Source organism: Carcharodon carcharias, chromosome 12 (assembly GCF_017639515.1).
Source record: "Carcharodon carcharias isolate sCarCar2 chromosome 12, sCarCar2.pri, whole genome shotgun sequence".
NCBI lineage: Eukaryota > Metazoa > Chordata > Chondrichthyes > Lamniformes > Lamnidae > Carcharodon > Carcharodon carcharias.
In genome coordinates, this window is record NC_054478.1 from 18,776,892 (window position 1) to 18,795,211 (window position 18,320).

Below are 18,320 nucleotides of genomic sequence, written 5' to 3' on the forward strand. Positions count from 1 at the left end.
CTTGGCGGTCGTCCTTTGGCCCACGGAGCCTGTGCTGGCCCCGCCTGGGAGGGAGCTGCCAGTTCCACAGCTGGCACCTCCCCAGTCGTCGCAGCCTCACCAGATGCAACAGTCACTGGCAGAGGGGTGGAAGAGCTGCTGCCCTCTTCTGGGTGGCCCTGAGAGGAGCCCACAGAGACGATAGGCAACTGCTGCACCAACTTGAGGCTCCTTCGGACCTCACTGCTCACCATGGACGGATGGGCACTGAGCTGGGAAACTTGGTGCTCAGACCATCTCCCACATTGGCAATGACCAGCTGAGGTCAATGCCAATGTGAGGGCTTGCTCGTCCGAGCACATCCCTAGGAAGCCCTGATTGGTCTCCTGGAGGAGCCTCTCCATGAGAGTCGCCACTCTCTCCATGGAGGATGCATGGTGCTTGGACATGATGCTCATTGCTTCGGTGATAGTCCGCGTAGACTCCTCCACCACGGACACTAAGCCAAGCATGGCCTTGTGTATCTCCACCAGATGCTCCCACACACCCAGCCGCATTTCCTGCACCTGCTGCATCGCGGACGACTCCAGAGGCACATCATCAGGCACCGACTGAGCATGTGCCTGGTCCCCTGCAGTCCTCCGACTGCTGGCGCCATGGGCACTCTCTGTCTCTGCCAGCTTCTCCAGCGACTGTGAAGTGCCCTCACCACTGTGTCCCAGGACACTAGCCAATGTTCTAATTCCCACCAAGGTGCTAGTATCTGTGCTGATGCCTGCCTGACAGAAATGGTGTGACGCTGGTGAGTCCGTGACTTCAGGGCCCTCAGGTGTGAGAGGGGGCCTTTGCTGCTCCTCCTCCTGGCCCTGCTGTGCTGATGCTGAAAGGAAGAACAAAGACATTGGATCAGTTAACGTGGAGACAATGTCAATGTACATCCCTGTCCCCCGGATCATTATGCGCTCATCCTTCCATAAGCAATGGTCAAGCTATATTGCAAACTTCAATCACTGAATATTCAGCACTGCCATGGCTGTTGGGAGAACAATGGTGACCTCACTGCTGGGCATACATGCCTGCCCATGGCACCCCAGCCTCACCGACACCAGTGGACCTGGGCGCATGGCACCTCTCCAAATCTAGGGCCTCCTGCTTGAAGCGGCTGAGAATCGCCGTGCTGGGCCAGCACCAGTCCTCACTGCTCGGTGGCATTATGTGCATTCTTCCCTGAAAAGGAGAAAAGAGTATTGATTAGTGCTACTTGTACCTGGGCTCCCTTCGTGGACGGCCCACCCCAAGCAGAGTGGAACATTGCAGGGCTCCAGTGCCTCCTCACCCCACTGTTGCTGAACACAAAGATAAAAACAAAAAACTGCGGATGCTGGAAATCCAAAACAAAAACAGAATTACCTGGAAAAACTCAGCAGGTCTGGCAGCATCGGCGGAGAAGAAAAGAGTTGATGTTTCGAGTCCTCATGACCCTTCAACAGAACTGATTTTTCTTTACAAGGAGAGGGGTGAAATATAAGCTGGTTTAAGGTTGGGGGGGGGAGCGGGGGGAGAAGTGGAGGGGGGGTGGTGTTGTTGTAGGGACAAGCAAGCAGTGATAGGAGCAGATCATCAAAAGATGTCACAGACAAAAGAACAAAAGAACACAGAGGTGTTGAAGTTGGTGATATTATCTAAACGAACGTGCTAATTAAGAATGGATGGTAGGGCACTCAAGGTATAGTTCTAGTGGGGGTGGGGGGCATAAAAGATTTAAAAATAATGGAAATAGGTGGGAAAAGAAAAATCTATATAAATTATTGGAAAAAAACAAAAGGAAGGGGGAAACAGAAAGGGGGTGGGGATGGAGGAGGGAGCTCAAGACCTAAAGTTGTTGAATTCAATATTCAGTCCGGAAGGCTGTTAAGTGCACCCCTAATAATTTATATAGATTTTTCTTTTCCCACCTATTTCCATTATTTTTAAATCTTTTATGCCCCCCAACCCCCACTAGAGCTATACCTTGAGTGCCCTACCATCCATTCTTAATTAGCACATTCGTTTAGATAATATCACCAACTTCAATACCTCTGTGTTCTTTTGTTCGTTTGTCTGTGACATCTTTTGATGATCTGCTCCTATCACTGCTTGCTTGTCCCTACAACCACACCAACCCCCTCCACTTCTCTCCACCGCCCCCCCACCCCCACACCTTAAACCAGCTTATATTTCACCCCTCTCCTTGTAAAGAAAAATCAGTTCTGTTGAAGGGTCATGAGGACTCGAAACGTCAACTCTTTCCACTCACACAAAGATGCTCAGCCTGTCCCTGTCCCTGCCCCCACCCCCTTGGCCAAATGCTGCCTACATCACACCAGGTACCGCACGGTCTAACCTTCCATAGCACAGAGGCGCAAGCACGTGGAGCGCAGAGGACAGCAGATCGATCGGTGCCATGCCACCTTGAAGCTCCCCTTCCAGCATGTCATCACCCTAACTTTGACATGTCCTGGAGTTCCAGCACTGTGCCTAGGTGCAATTCCTCCAGGTTGTCCCCAAAACAGTAACGTGGGTCTCAGTGTACCACATGCTGCGGATGCAGAACCCATCTCTTCACCACCCTCTCAGGGTGACCTCGGCATGGGCAATACCTGCTGGCCCACCCAGCAAAGGACACATGTTGTCAATGATTCAATACAGTCACCACACTCACAGACATAGGGGGGAGGTGGCGCCGGGTGGAAAGCCTACCTGCTGGGTTAAATGACCAGTGCCAACATGGTACTGACCCTTCCCGAGTGCAACAGGTCATTGAAGTGCTTGCAACACTGGATCCAGGTGCGCCGCACCATGTCGCGGGAGCTCACCCCCTCCGCCACCTCCTCCCAGGCACGTTTGGGCATGTGGGGGGGTCTCCTCCTCCTGTCCTGGGGTATGAGGACCTCCCGCCGTGCTGCCACCTCCTCGAGGAGGGCAGCAAGGCAATCATTAGAAAAACGAGGGGCACAGTGACTGCCCCCCCCCCACCCTCCTGCCTGGTCTGCTCACCAGCAGCGTTCTGGGAAACCCTTCCACTGGCCGTGATTCACATCCTTTGAAAGGCTGCAACAACTTTTTACAACAGGCTGCCCGGGTCGCCATTGGACCCGGTGGTCATTGCAGTCCGGCCACTGCCCGCCCACTCCCGCTGTCCTCGGGGGCTGTGATTCACACTGGGCGCATCTTAATTGGCCCGCCCGCGTAAAATGGCAGCGTGGACCCGATTGCGGGCGGTGACTGGGTCTGCGCCCGCTCCCGCTCCGGCCACCTGCCAGCCAGGCTGAAAATTCTGCCCTAAAACTTGAGACCTGTGGAAATTTCAAAATCAATATTAAAATTATTTCAGGTGACACCAAAGGTGACAGGGTTGACAACCGTGAGACCTGATTTTAACCTAAACTATCTGGTAGGAATGTGAAGTTAATGGAGCATAAAATCAGGTGCAGTGTAAAACTGGCACTTGGCTTGAATCCGGCCTATTCCGGCTCGGTGGGTTAGGTAAAATTGGGGCTCATAGTTTTAAGAAGGGATACTTGCGACATTGAGATATTCCACTAGGGAAAAGCAGGCTAAGATAAAATTTAATAGAGGATTTTAAAGTTGTAACAAGCATTTATTGAAAAGAAAATCAAGGCGGCATTTATATCATACAAAAGCAAAATACCGTGGGTGCTGGAAATCTGAAATTACAGCAAAAAACGTTGGAAACATTTAGCAAGTCAACCAGCACATGTGAAGAGAAAAAGGGTTAACATTTCAGGTTGATGATTTATCTCGTGCTTTCCATGACCTTAACAAAGACTTGCATTTATATAGCACATCTAATGTTGTAACATACCCAAAGGCACTTCGCAAGAGCCTTATCAAACAAAATTTTATACCGAGACACATAAAGATGTATTTGGACAGGTGACCAAAGCAGTAGGTTTAATGGAGCATCTTAATGGAGGAGAGAGAGGTAGAGGGTTTTTTTCAAAATTCCTTTATGGGATGTGGGCTTCGCTGGCTAGGCCAGCATTTATCGCTCAACCCTAATTACCTTTGAGAAATTGATGGTGGGTTGCCTCCTTGATCCGAAGCAGTCCCTGTGGTGTAGGTACACCCACAGTGCTGATAGGGAGGGAATTCCAGGATTTTGACCTAGTCACTGTGAAGGAACGGCGATATATTTCCAAGTCAGGATGGTGAGTGGCTTGGAGGGGAAATTCCAAGTGGCAGTGTTCCCATCTATCTGCTGCCCTTGGCCTTCTAGACGGTAGTGGTTGTGGGTTTGGAAGGTGCTGCCCAAGGAGCCTTGGTGAGTTGCTGCAGTGCATCTTGTAGATGGTACACACTGCTGCTACTGTGCGTCAATGCTTTTGGTGTACAGGACATATCTGGGCGCCTGGGCAATTTTCCACATTGCCGGATAGATGCCAGTGTTGTGGCTGTACTGGAACAGCTTGGCTAGAGGCACAGCAAGTTCTGGAGCATTGCTTCAGTACTATTGCTGGAGTATTTTCAGGACCCATAGCCTTTGCAGTATCCAGTGCCTTCAGTTATTCCTTGATATCACATGGAGTGAATCAAATTGGCTGAAGATCTACATCTGTGATGCTGGGGACCTGTGGAGGAGGTTGAGATGGATCATTCGCTAGGCGCTTCTGGCTGAAAATTGTTGCGAATGCTTCAGCCTTATTTTGTGCACTGATGTGCTGGGCTCCTCCATCATTGAAGATGGGGCTATTCTTCCAGTGACTTGTTTAATTATCCATGACAATTCGCAACTGGATGTGGCAGGACTGCAGAATTCAGATTTGATCCGTTGGTTTTGGAATCACTTAGCTCTGTCTATCACTTGCTGCACATGCTGTTTGACACGCAAGTAATCCTGTGTTGTAGCTTCACCAGGTTGACACCTCATTATTACGTATGCCTGGTGCTGCTCCTGGCATGTCCTCCTGCACTTTTCATTGAACCAGGGTTGATCCTCTGGCTGGTGATAGTGGTAGAGTGGAAGATATGCCAGGCCATGCAGTTACAGATTGTGATTGAGTACAATTGTGCTGCTACTGATGGTCCATAGCACCTCATGGATGCCCAGTCTTGAGTTGCTAGATTTGTTCGAAATTTATCCCATTTAGCATAATGGTAGTGCCACACAACACGATGGAGGTTATCCTCAATGTGAAGACGGGACTTTGTCTCCTTAACAACTGTGTGGTAGTCATGCCGATATTGTCATGGGCAGATGTATCTGTGACAGGCAGGTTAGTGAGATGAGGTCAAGTATATTTTCTGCTCTTGTTAGTTCCCTCACCACCTGCCGCAGACCCAGTCTTTAGGACTCGGCCAGCTTGGTCAGTGATGGGGCTACCGAGCCACTCTTGGTGATGGACATTGAATTCCCTTACCAAAATACATTCTGTGCCCTTGCCACCTCCAGTGCTTCCTCCAAGTGGTTTTCAACATGGGGCAGTACTGATTCATCAGCCGAGGGGGCGGCGGTATTTGGTAATCATCAGGAGGTTTCCTTGACTATGTTTAACCTGATGCCTTGAAACCGCATGAGGGCTGGAGTCAATGTTGAGGACTCCCAGCACAACTCCCTCCCGACTGTATACCACCATGCTGCCACCTGTGCTGGGTGGGACAGAATATACCCAGGCACTGTGATAGTGGTGTATGGGACATGATATGTAAGGTATGATTCCGTGATTATGATTTTGTCAGGCTGTTGCTTGACTAATCTGTGGGACAGCTCTCCCAATTTTGGCACAAGCCCCCAGATGTTAAAAAGGAGGACTTTGCAGGGCTGATAGGACTGAGTTTGCCATTGTCTTTTCCGGTGCCTAGGTCAATGCCGGGTTGTTTGTCCAGTTTCATTCCTTTTTATTGGCTTTTTATTCAGGGTATTCCCGAGATTAGGGCCCAGGCTGATATGAAGGCATGACCGCCGATGGCAGAACGATTAAAATCGGGGACTTGCAAGGGAACTGAACTGTGGAGCACAGAAATCTCAGAGATTTCTCAAGCTGGAGGAGATTACAGAGATAGGCAAAGATGAGACCAGGGAGGCATCTTGAAATTTGAATTTCAAGATCAAGGCCTGATCAGACCTGTAGGTCTGTGAGCATAAGGGTGAATGTGGCTTTGTGCGAGTTAGGATAATGGCAGAAGAGGTTTGGATGAACTCTAGTTTATGGAGAGCGCAAGCGGGAGGCCATACAAAAGATTATTGGAATTAAAACAGTCAAATCTAGAGGTAAGAAAGGCAATTAATTTTGGAGTGCTGTTGTAGGAGAACAAAGTCAAAATTTGTACATGTCAAGTAAGTCAGAGCTTTAGCAAATGGCAATTGAGATCTTATGAGGCTGGTAGAAATAGCAGAATGTTAGTAGAAAGGGCAGCTGAAATTTAATGTAAATAAGTACCAGATAATATATTTGGTAGAAAGAAAGCAAAGAATTAGAGTATACACTTAATGGAAAGAAACCAAAGGGCATGAAGTAGGATCAAATATTTAATTTGTTGAAAGTTTAGATAGTGCTGTGAAAAGGCCGAAGAATTTTGTGTTTTATAAATATGTGGGTCGAGTAAAGAAGTAATGATGAATTTATCCAAATCATCGGTTAGGCCACTGTGTACATTTCATCGGAAAAACAATAACTTCCACCCTACAGCACTCCTTCACTGTTGCATTAACAGTGTCTTTGTGGATTTGTGTTCAAGATTCTGGAGTATGTTATGGCGTAGCCGATGGTTAATGCTGCATTGTTCAAATCCCAAAGGGAAACTTGAAACAACTGCCACAATCAGTTTTTCAATTAGCGTAAATTTCGAGATGCATGCCTTGAATTCAATAGTAATAAGACCACTAACTCTTACAGGTTTTTACAAAACTAGATTAAACATTTATTAACGAGAAAAATGATTTTTAAGCACATACATATGCCTACAAATTTCTACTATAGTAACTTCTAAATCCCCTACTTAATCTGACTCCCTGTTACACTTTTATTAAGGCACGTGGGCAAGGATTTTCCCCTTGTTGGATGGGGGCAGGTGGGACCGGGTGGGATGCCGACCGCCACCCATGATTGGGTCTGGACTGCGATTTCACGCTGGTGGGCCGATTAAAGGCCCCAGCGTTAAACGCGTGCTTCAGTGTTCAGCGCTGCCTGTGTGGTGAGGGGGTGGGGGGAGAGGGGGGAGAGTGCAAGTTCGCGTATATGCAAGTTCACACAGAGCTGCCTCAGGGAGATGGAAAGTTTTGACAATTAAAAATAAAGATTTTTGAAATGTTAAAAAACATGTCCCTGCTCATGTGACTCTGTCCCATGAGCCGGGACATGCTAGAAATTAGGATGAATTTTTTTTTAGCGATAGAGCGAAACCCCACGGTGGATGAGGTTTCGCAAAAAATGCAGAGGTCTCCTGGCCTTCTCGTCTGCCTGCCAACTGTAAGGTTGGACAGGCAGCAAAAAATTTAAATCACTTGGATTGTTAATGGCCTTAATGGGCCTTTTCATTGTCGGCGGGCGCGCTGCCAACTCCTGCACACGCCCACCGACTGAAATATCATGCGCCATTTTACGCTTGAGTGGGTCGGACACATGCCCGCTCAATAAAAAATCCTGCCCATAGATTTTAAAAGACCCAGGCAAGGTGACACACAATACCCTGAACCAATTAAATTCAAAGTGAGTTTTCTTAACTCCAGTTCTTTGAAGACAGCAGCTTGAGGCTTAAATGCTGAAGGCTTTTCACACTTGCTAGATCTTAAAAATGCCTACCCTTACACACAGCCTTCACTGCTTTATACATATTTTCCCCTTTGAATGCAAATTCCCATTGTTTCACTATGTCTTTGGACTTTACCTTTCTGATAATAGAAGTCTCTCATAGCACTAAGTTTTACCAGTAATCTTTGGGAAAAATAAACACCCTGGGCAGAATCTTCTGGCTGGGGTGCGGGTGGTGGAGTCCACACGCCAGCGCTTAAAATGTCGTGCAAGCGTTCCGACGTCAGCACGCGGCATTGCGATATTTCGGTCGGCAGGCGCGCTATGCCAGCCTTTCAGCGATCTCCCTGAGGCAGCACTTTGCCTTGGGGAGATGTGCACTCTTTCACGCGCATGTGCAAAAGAGCGCACTCTGACAGTTGGGGAATCCCCCCACCCCCCCACACACACACACACAGGAAGCGCATAGCACTTACCGTTGGGTGGCCCGCTGGGTGGGCCTTAATTGGCCCGCCCACTTAAAATGGCGGCGGGGCCTGTTTCGGTGGCGGCGATTGGCTGCTCATCCGTCACTGCCAAGCTGGTGGGGCCCACCCGCCCATCAAGGGCAAAATTCTGCCCCCTGTTTCTGAACTCCACCCGGCTAGGTGTAATATTTCACTCCCTCTTTTGAAAACAATCTAGACTGGTTTATTTAAAAATGCAAATGTCCTTTTACATCTTACACTCTAAACTTCCCCCATGTTTACATCAAAGCCTTCAGCTCACGCACACACACACACACTTTACAATAAATTCCAATAACATTATTATATCTTCCTGATGAGTGGGACTTGAACCCACAGTCTCCTGCCCACTGAGGCGAGAGCGATACCTGCTGAGCCAAAGCTGCTCTTATTCAGAGCTTCTTTTCGCCATCAGATCCTGATATTATTATCTTACATGTGAAGAGATATCACCCTGTGATGTTAAATCTATCAAGATATTGGGGCTGAACTTGCGCGGAGTGGCAGAGTCGGAGCCACTCCGCTCCTACTTTCTTACCTACCAATCCTATTGATCGTTTCTTGCCCAACCTTCCGACTCAAGAACTTTGCAGGAGAGTGCACTCCAAGGCCTTCTGTTGAGGGCTTCAGAGTCGGACACAAGGAGGCCACCCCCTCTTTTTTGTGGCACTGGCTGTCATAAATCAGGTAAGATTAAAGGCCCAGCCACTTTCAAAGCCAGGGAGAAGGTAGGTTTGTGAGTGTTTAGAGTTGGTTGTGGGTGAGGAGAGGGGATGGGTGGCGTTGGACAGTAGGGTGGGGGGGAGTGGGCAGTTGGGTGCGGTAGTGGTTGGCCAGTTGCGGATTGGGGGAAGGTCAGGCAGTCGGCAGGAGAGTGGGTTGGGTCAGGTTGGGCCTGGGTGTGGGTAGTCAAGGGCTGAGGGGAGTCCCCTAGGGGTCTGGGGAGGTTGCAGGGAGTCCCATGGGAGGCAGGTTTATGTGGGTCAGTACAATGGTTAACCAGAAGCTAGAAGTAGTTTTAATTCTTCTAACTTTTTCTGGTAACAAAGTCAGAACCTTCAGAAGTTTGCAATTTAAATCACATTTTGGATGGTTCCCAGTACAGGACAATTGCCCATTGGAGGTTTGCATTTCCCGGGCAATTGCCATGCAATCCTTACCTCTGGGAACTTCCGGGGGTGGGGGGGGGGGGTTCCTCAGTGCATCCTTGGGGTAGACCCCAGTTACACTGCCCTGGAGCTTGGAAGTTATGGCCCCTTGGCTCGTATTTTGCTACTAATTACTGTGAGGCTATCAGCACCTGCCGTTATTACAGGGTAAAACTGACAGCAACATCTAAAGTCTACACATGCACAGTTAAATGCATAAAACTCGAGTTGCTGTCAATTACACCCTATTCTTCCACAGACTGTGCTTTTGCAGTCTTCGCCAATGGAATTTGCATACAAATCTTTGTAGTGAATTGTAGCATGAATCTAGGATAATTATCCACTCGTTTTGCATTTAAGATAGATGAAGTTAGGACTTGCAGAATCAAGAATAACTGATTGTTTAAATGGTGTGATAAGTGATAATTATAGCTAGACAACCTCTCTAGTACTAGAAAAATTAATTTTACAAAAGTGGAGTCTCATTCCCTCAAGAAAATTAATGTTGCAGGTTTTTAAGAAAAATAAAATTTAAAACAATTTTACAAAATTCTGTTCCTCTCCTTTATGTCTCTGCCTTAATCCCATGCGTATGACCCAACCTTTATTGTGCTTCCTGAACAATGATTTAAATGTAATTTATATTTCCTGTTTTTTACTTCCTACTTTGCAGTTTGCGTTTCTCAGTGAGGATTCTTCAGTTTGATAGGTTGAAGAGCCTCTCTACTGTTTGCCCTCTTCACAGACGCTGCATTGGATTAGGCGATCGGAAACTAGAAATCTTTACTTACAAGTCTGTGAATAGTGAAAGCTGGGCCATTACATGGCATTGAAAACTTCAAGATATTGGGAGCAATCTCATGAATATGAGTGCCAGGAAGGGGCATTTCCTATCAGAAGCACATTTAATAAGGCAATTTATAACTTGCTCCATGAGAAGAGAAAATCAGGATCATGGGGTAACTGGTTAGAATATGGAACTTGCCACCATAGGGAGTCGTTGAGGCCAATAGCATGGACACATTTAAGGGGAAGCTAAGATAAGCACACGAGGGAGAAAAGAATGGAAGAATGTGCTGATATGATGAGATGATTTAGGAAGGAGGCTTGTGTGGAGCATAAACACCAGCACAGACCAATTGGGCACAATGGCCTCTTTTTGTGTTGTAAAATTCTACCTAATTCAAGTCTGTAATTTCAAGAGTTCTGGCACATGCCCAATATGTGCTTTGGGTGGGTGAAGGTCACACTAGAAGCAAGCATTCATAATATGAATCCAATTATAATCATTCTGGTAGTTCATTATGTGATGATAAAAAGACAACCAGAAATGTTGGAAATATGAAATGCTAAAAGATAAATACTGGAAATAATCAGAGAAATAAACAGTTTAACATTTTGTGAGGCAGCCCCCCCCCCCCCCCACCCCCGACCCCAACATCAGGACCAAGTTTTGCTGGTGGGCAACACCCTGAACATCAAACTCTCTTTCCCTTTATGTTGGTGATTGACTCATATGTTCATGTGTATGTCTTCTGCGTTATGTGGTGTTTGAGTAAAATTTCAATTACTCATTGACCACTGTGGCTCGCTCTGAGACTGTGGGTCATCAACTTCACTTCCTGAATCAGAAATCATTTCTGGTTTTGCATGTCTTCCAATTAATTGGATTTGTATACTCTTTTCTCCAGGTGAACGTCCCCATTCACATCCTTGGTGGTGATTCTGCCTTGGTGACCTTCACAGGTATTGGGTACGACAAGCGGGTCCTAGGCAGCTGTGCCTCTTTCAATGACCCATCTTCATACTTTGGAGCTCCGGCTGTTCAGCGAGCACCAGTCCTTGGGCAGGTGAGAGTCGGATTGATTATCGGACCGTACAGTTTAACTCTTTAATTTCAAGGACCTCTTAAACCCCTTTGTGATGTATGGATTTGTTCCTGTCACTTGTAAATACAGTAAAAAAAAAAAAAAAAAATAACTGCACAAAATTTGTCAGGAAAAAAGCAGCATGTTTAATGCCACGCGCTGGTTATGAGTGCAGAAATAGCCCAGCAACTTACAGCGAGGAAGAGATATGCCATAGGTTTGGATACAAACTTGTTGGACACTTGACGCTGCTTTGTTGTAAGTGTTACAACAGTGGCGACTGAATCCCAAGGTCCCTGGGAATCTCCAACAAATTGCTGCTTTCACACATTAATTGACTGCTAATCTTATCCCAGAAAGTTAGAACTGGTACTTAGTGCAAGAAGCATTTTAATGACAATATTTATATTCCTGAAATGCTAGTCAACTTTTCCAGCCCTGAAAAGGAACAATTAAAACTTCAGAGTTTTGCTCCTACGTAGCACATTGTTCCAAGTGATTTTAAATTTTTTTCATTACTTTTCGTTTCAGTCTCTTTTCTGCCTCTTAATCCATTCTTTCTTTTCCTGTTTTTATTTCTTTCTGTAACTGAGTTAACGAATCCACCCTATTTCCTTCTCCGCCATTCCTGTTTCTTTCTTAACCCTTACATCTGACTGGTTAAGGAGACAGGCTTTTGGGCCTATCATTTACTGGTCCCATTTGTCCCAAGATCCTCACCATGTTGTTATCAGCTTTAACTCTCCGACATTGTGTGCCACAAATTTTTTTCGAGCTGCGAGGTAAGGAAAAGAATCTTAACAAGCGGAGCATGTCACAAGATTTGAATTACCTGGAAAAACTCAGCAGGTCTGGCAGCGTCGGCGGAGGAGAAAAGAGTTGACGTTTTGAGTCCTCGTGACCCTTCCACAGAACTGTTCTGTGGAAGGGTCATGGGGACTCAAAACGTCAACTCTTTTCTTCTCCGCCGTTGCTGCCAGACCCACTGAGATTTTCCAGGTAATTCTGTTTTTGTTTTGGATTTCCAGCATCCGCAGTTTTTTGTTTTTATATCACAAGATTTTCCACTCCAGAAAATTCTGCACCATCATGTACTTATTCAGCCTTGGCTAAAGTCCATAGCTCTCTCACATATTGTTAGAACTAAGGACTGGGGACAGAATGCATTATTCAGACTTCAAGTGATATCATTCTAAACATGCTAGAGCTTTACAGTGGTGCAAGATTGATATGGATGAAGAACACTTTGCTCATTCACTCAAAGAACCTCCAGTCCCCAAATTAGGAGATTTGTTTTGAACACAAAAGGCACCAAAGACCAGATAGACTGAATGGCCTGTTTCTGTGCTGTAGAGTTAATGTAAACCAGGTAAATCACAGAACCGACTGTTTGTTAAAGCTGCATTTGCTTCCAACATGGTGCATGCACAGTTGTACTGATGTGACATCATTGCAAGCGACAGGTTTAATGTTCTGGTGATGTCTGTGTGCACCACTCTCCTGACTTTTACGCTTGATGCGGGAACACTATTGCTAGATCCGCCCGCAATCGGCTCCTGACCCCAATTTCACTGGCTAGCCAATTAATGGCCGGCCAACACAAAACATGCTGAGACTGGCTCAGCATTACTGGTGGAGGCAGGAGGCGTGCGGGTGCTGGGTCCAATGAGGTTTCGTGGGTGAGGGTGGAAGGGGGGGGTTTAAAAGTGGACAGGGAGCTCCCTGAAGGCTGCCAAGTGGTGGTCAGAAGCCTCAGGGAGCTGTGTGTGAATCTGTCTGTACCTGGAAAGATCTCCTTAAACCAGCTTATATTTCACCCCTCTCCTATTTTTACTTAGTTCTGTTAAAGGGTCATGAGGACTCGAAACGTCAACTTTGTTCTTCTCCGCCGATGCTGCCAGACCTGCTGAGTTTTTCCAGGTAATTCTGTTTTTGTCCTGGAAAGATATTGTCTGTCGAAGCAGTAATTATGGCTTCAGGACCAGAATCCCATTCTGGGCGGGAAGGCAATGACCATGGGCACCCTGCTCCCTGTTTTTCCATTAAATGCCTACATGTTCTTCTGGAGGCCATGATTACTCGGCAGAATATATTGAATTTGTGGGGCGGGGAAGAGGAGGTGACTTCTCCAAACTAAGAAGGCATGGACAGAGATGACTGCCCAGGTGAGCCATGATGTTGTGTGCTATACTTGGTTGCAGTGCAGGAAAAGATTCAGTGACTTTCTGCGCTCTGCCAGGGTGAGAATACTGAGTCTGTTTGGATGACTGTGTATAGATGTCTTAGTGGGTGGCAGGACTTGCTGGCGCTTACGGGTATGGAATGCAGAGTGCCAAATGACATATACCCTGTGCTTTGAGAGACTGAAAAATGTGCCTGGTTGGCTTGGATGTATGCAAGGGTAAGGTGTGCCAATGTGATGGGCACCTGCACCTGTGTCTATTGGGGTTGGTAGGTGGACGGGGATTGCTGGTCCGGTCGGGTATGTAGAGGGGGGACTCATGAAAGCACTTTTGTTCCTACGGGAGAAGAGGAGTCATAATGCTCAGGAGTGAGGATGAATGGATGGAGGTGTGGTCAATCTAATTTTGATGCAGGCAGAGGAGGAAGCTCTGGAGATGGTCCGCAAGTCTGGAGCCAGCTCCACAGGTCGCGGAGGAGCAAGGGTCTTGAAGGATGGGAAGAGTCCAGTGGACAGGTGAGATACTGGGGAAGGGTATAAAAGATGTCAGACAGTGGCATTTCGAATGAGATGTTTAAACAAATAGTCTCTGTTGCTCAACCATTCACAATGTCTCTGCAAGGGAGTTGTCCATTGTGAGAAGCAATCAGAGCGCATTACTGTGACTTCGTAATGATATTTCCTCTTCTTCCTTAGATGTGCCAACTCACAACACCAGGCAGACCCCGAGGACCCTCCTTTGACCTCCAAGGAGGAGCCACTCACAGATGCACCCACATTACACCCTCCCTCTGCACCAAGCACCAGTGCAGACATGGGCACATCAGTGGGAATTAGCGTGTCAGATCAGATGGTACTGCACAGTGATGATGGCACACCACACTCGCCTAATGAGCTGGCAGAGGCAGAGGGCGCTGGCAGCCAAAGGATTGCTGGAGACCAGGACAGTGCTGAGTCTGAGGCAGATGATGAGCCTCTGGAGTTGTCCAGGTGCTGGATGTCCAGTGGGATGCGCGGGAGGATCTGGCAGAGATCCCTGAGGGTCTGCGAGCCATGGTCTCTGTCTTGGAGGAGTCCATGTGGAGTGTGATTACTGCATTGAGCCAGAGCTCTTAGCATACAGCCTCCTCCATAGAGAGAGAATGGTGACTCTTATGGAGAGGCAGCTGCAGGAACTCAATCAGGATTTCTGGGATTGCGTTCAGACCTGCAAGCCCACACACTGGCATTGACCTCAGCAGGTCACTGCAAGTGTGATAACTGAATGACGACCATCAGGGACATTGTTATCTTTAAAGAGATGCTAATATCCTCTGTGGTGGCCGACAATCAAATTCCAAAGAAATGCACCAACCCACTTTGCATTCCTAAGGCGGATCTCCAGCCAATGGAGATGGTATGTCTGCAAAGGACAAAAGGGATCCTGGCTCCTCCAATAAATACCTCAAGATTCCAAACCTGGAAAAATACAATCTTTGTCCAACACTCAGGAGAAGAAGTGGGAGGTATGTCACATGACCACCCCCAAATTACTAGAACCTGTAATATTGCCATGTGGAACTGAATCCAGGCAGTCTATCATTTTATCATCTAACAAGTAACAGCAGAACGAGCTTTGTTCAGGTGAAGTGCCTGGACTTCATCTTTACTGTGAACTGCTGGAACATTGGAACTTCTGTATCTGCACCTTCAAGACTAATTCATCTCTATGTGCCTTCCCCCATTGTGGAAGTCCTCACTTCTGGAAAGTTGGATTAATCTGCAACAGTTTCAGACTGCTAACCTCTGAAGGAATGCTCCACTGGACTTCTGATTCTGGACTCTGGACTCATGTGAAACCATAACTCTTACTTTTATCGCGGTCTTCCTCTGTACCCCTTTCTTTCCCTTATCTCTCTTTTATTATATGAGTGCAAAAAGGGAGGACTTGGCAAAACCCCTTTTCCTGTGATTCGTGCTTCTGTAAAATAAACCAACCCTTTTATTTTACCTTTTCTCAAGTTTGAGGTGCTTTCATTAATCGTGGATTGGATCACTCCAAACTGAATGGTCGGGAAAAATGTGCCACCAACCATAAAGGGGGAAATCAAAAATCAAGTAACACCTTTCTGCTTATGACAGGTAGTGAGAGGTGAAATCAGCGCTGTTAAACTAATCCCCCTTCAGCTTGTAACGCTCTGCTAGCTGCCCGTCCATCAATGGTGAGCAGGGAGGTTCAAGCCAACCTCATGTTGGTGCATGGGCTGCAGCTCACATCTGTAATCTCCTCTCAGGGTGATGTGGATGATGGCAGCAGCTCCTCCACTCCTCTGCCTGTGGCTGTCACATCTGATGACACCACAATGACTGAGAAGCGCCAGCAATGGCGCTGGACTCTCCTGCCCAGATGGGGTCTGCAAAGGCTCTGCTGGACAAAGAACGGTCACCAAGGTCATCAAAGCCGACAGAGCATCAGAGTCAGCAGACTGTCTCCAATCCAGCTGCCAGCAAAAGAGTGGGGCACCAAGACATAACACTTGCAAACGGAATTTTAAGTCAGTCTGATCACAAGGGCTTGTCAGGTGTGATTTATGTTTCTTGGCACATGTGCACTGGTTCATTTGCATATGTAGCTTCATTATAAAAATGTCTCATTATGTGCAATTGTGTTAGTGTGCTTCATGCTTTGGAAAAGGAATAGTTTTGGGTGTCGCGTGTGACACAGTGGAAGGGATGCAAATTTTATTTCAGAGGTTGGACTTTGACTTAAGGATTACAGAATTGTCTCATCAGGAAAGATCATTAAGGTGGCACTACCCTTGCCATCGCCTTGACTCCTTGCATTGGATGCCTAACTGAAAGTTCTCAGAATCAAGGCCTACCCTGCCTCCCATAGAGGTCCTCACACTAGCCTCAGACTCCTCACCCAGGAGCTCCTCTGACTCCTCAGATCCAGCACTTCGGTCATCTTCTGTGGCATGTGGATCAGGATCGCTATCTTTGTCTTCCAAGTTGTTCCCCCTTGAGAGAGCTAGGTTGTGCAGAGTGCAGCAGACAACGACAATAAGTGAGACACACTCTGGAGGATATTGAAGTGCTCCCCTGATTGGTCCAGACATCGGAACCTCATCTTGGGCAGCCCAGTGGTCGCCTCAATTACCGCCCTTGAAGAGGCATGACTTTGATTGTACCTCTCCTCCACTTCTGTCCTTGGGTGTCTGACTAATGTCATGAGCCTTTTCAGAGGATACCCTGTGTCCCCCAGGAGCCAACCATCCTACTGAGCTGGAGTGACGAATAGCCTTGGCACCTGGGAATGTTGCAGGATGTGGGCGTCACAGACCTTCAATATCTGAGTCTTGTGGTCGCGAACAAGCTGGACGTTCAGGGAGTGGAACTCCTTTCTGTTGACGAGCACCCAGCTCACCCGCTGACACTTTTAAGGCCACATGCGAGCAATTTATGGCTCCCTGTATGCGGGGAAACCCAACAATTGCAGCAAAGCTTCTGGCTCACTCAGCCTGGCTGGCTTCATCAATCCGGAAATGAATGAAGTTTCTGATCCATCTGAATAGAGCATCGATGACCAGCTTGACACAGCTGTGGGCAGCAGACTGGGAGACACTACATAGATTCCCACTGACTCCTGGAATGAACCTGAGGCAAAAAAATTCAGGGCCACTGTAACCTTAAGAGCCACTGGCATAGGGTGGCCACCTACACAGTTTGAGGTGATCTCTGGGCCAACCATCTGGTAAATGGAGATCAGTGTCCTTAGAGAGTTGGAGCCTCCTTCAGCACTGGACCTCAGATATATCCAGGTAGCAAGGGTGCTGCCTGTAAACTCTGGCTGCAAGATAATGGTGTATTCTATGATCCCTTCTGCTTTGTGCTTTCTGCTGGCCCTGTACCTGCTCTGGCTGTGCCTCTCTTTCCACAGGTCGCTCTCTGGGACACTGCCTGCAGGCACCTGGTCTCCTCTCCTTTCTGGCCCTCTCCTTCTCTCTTGAGGAGATCCCTCCAGCAGAGTAGACAATCCCTATTTGCTGATTGCACAGGAGAGTGCACTTAAGGGGGGGTCTAGGCAGAAAGCCTCTGAAAAAGCTGGTAAACCAAAGAGTGCTCCAGAGCACAGAGAAAATGCAATGAACAGTCTGAAAACAACCCCCACCAACTCACAGCCAAACTCCTGCCTACTCAACTTGACAAGATGCTATTTGCCTTTTATCGCATCTTGGATTGAGTTTTAATTAAAAACGTGAAGGCCGCCTGCTGAGTGGCCCTTGTGCCGAGCGTGAAATCGCACGGGCCATGTAAAATCTTGGTGAATTGCCTTTTCAATTGGCCTAATTGCCCCTTTATTTGATGACGAGCGCACTTATCTGTAATATCGTGCGATGGCGACATGACTTCAAGCTGCACCCCGACGTTGTCTCATTGTTACGTGAGATCGAGGCCGCTGTGTGCCTGTTCCAACAGTGTAAAATTCAGGCCCTGATTTCACTATATTTCAGTGAAGGGATCTATTGTACTTGCAGCCATTCAAATTTAAGTTGTCTAATCTTGGTTCGAAAGCTCATACAGTTGCCTTATGGGATTCTAATTTTTATCTGATTCCTTCAGCAATGCAGTAGCAGCTGCCCTCTTATGCATCACAAGAGGCTGAGAAGTAAAAAGCAAGCAAAGACAGAACGCAGGATTATTTTCCCTCACAAACTCCAAAATGCCTCATTTTCTTTCTTGTTAAACGTGATAATAAGATAAGGTTGATAATATAGGGTTGTGTGGTTGTCCGAAGCTGGTGACAATGGGAAAAATGGATTATTCCAGAAACTGATGAAGCAATGGTACATTGAGATTGTGAAGCAGTGCTCTGCAGTTTGTGTGGCACTAAACTGCTCTCATTG

At 47.2% G+C, this 18,320-nt stretch overlaps 1 protein-coding gene across 1 annotated transcript in view; it reads left to right on the forward strand.

Annotated features, from left to right (window-relative positions):
- cfap65 (cilia and flagella associated protein 65) overlaps nucleotides 1-18,320 on the forward strand; it is a 191,093-nt gene that overhangs the window by 120,989 nt on the left and 51,784 nt on the right. The window contains exon 24 of the mRNA XM_041201213.1: nucleotides 11,076-11,234. Coding sequence (XP_041057147.1) covers nucleotides 11,076-11,234 — 159 coding nt within the window. The remainder of the gene's footprint in view (nucleotides 1-11,075; nucleotides 11,235-18,320) is intronic.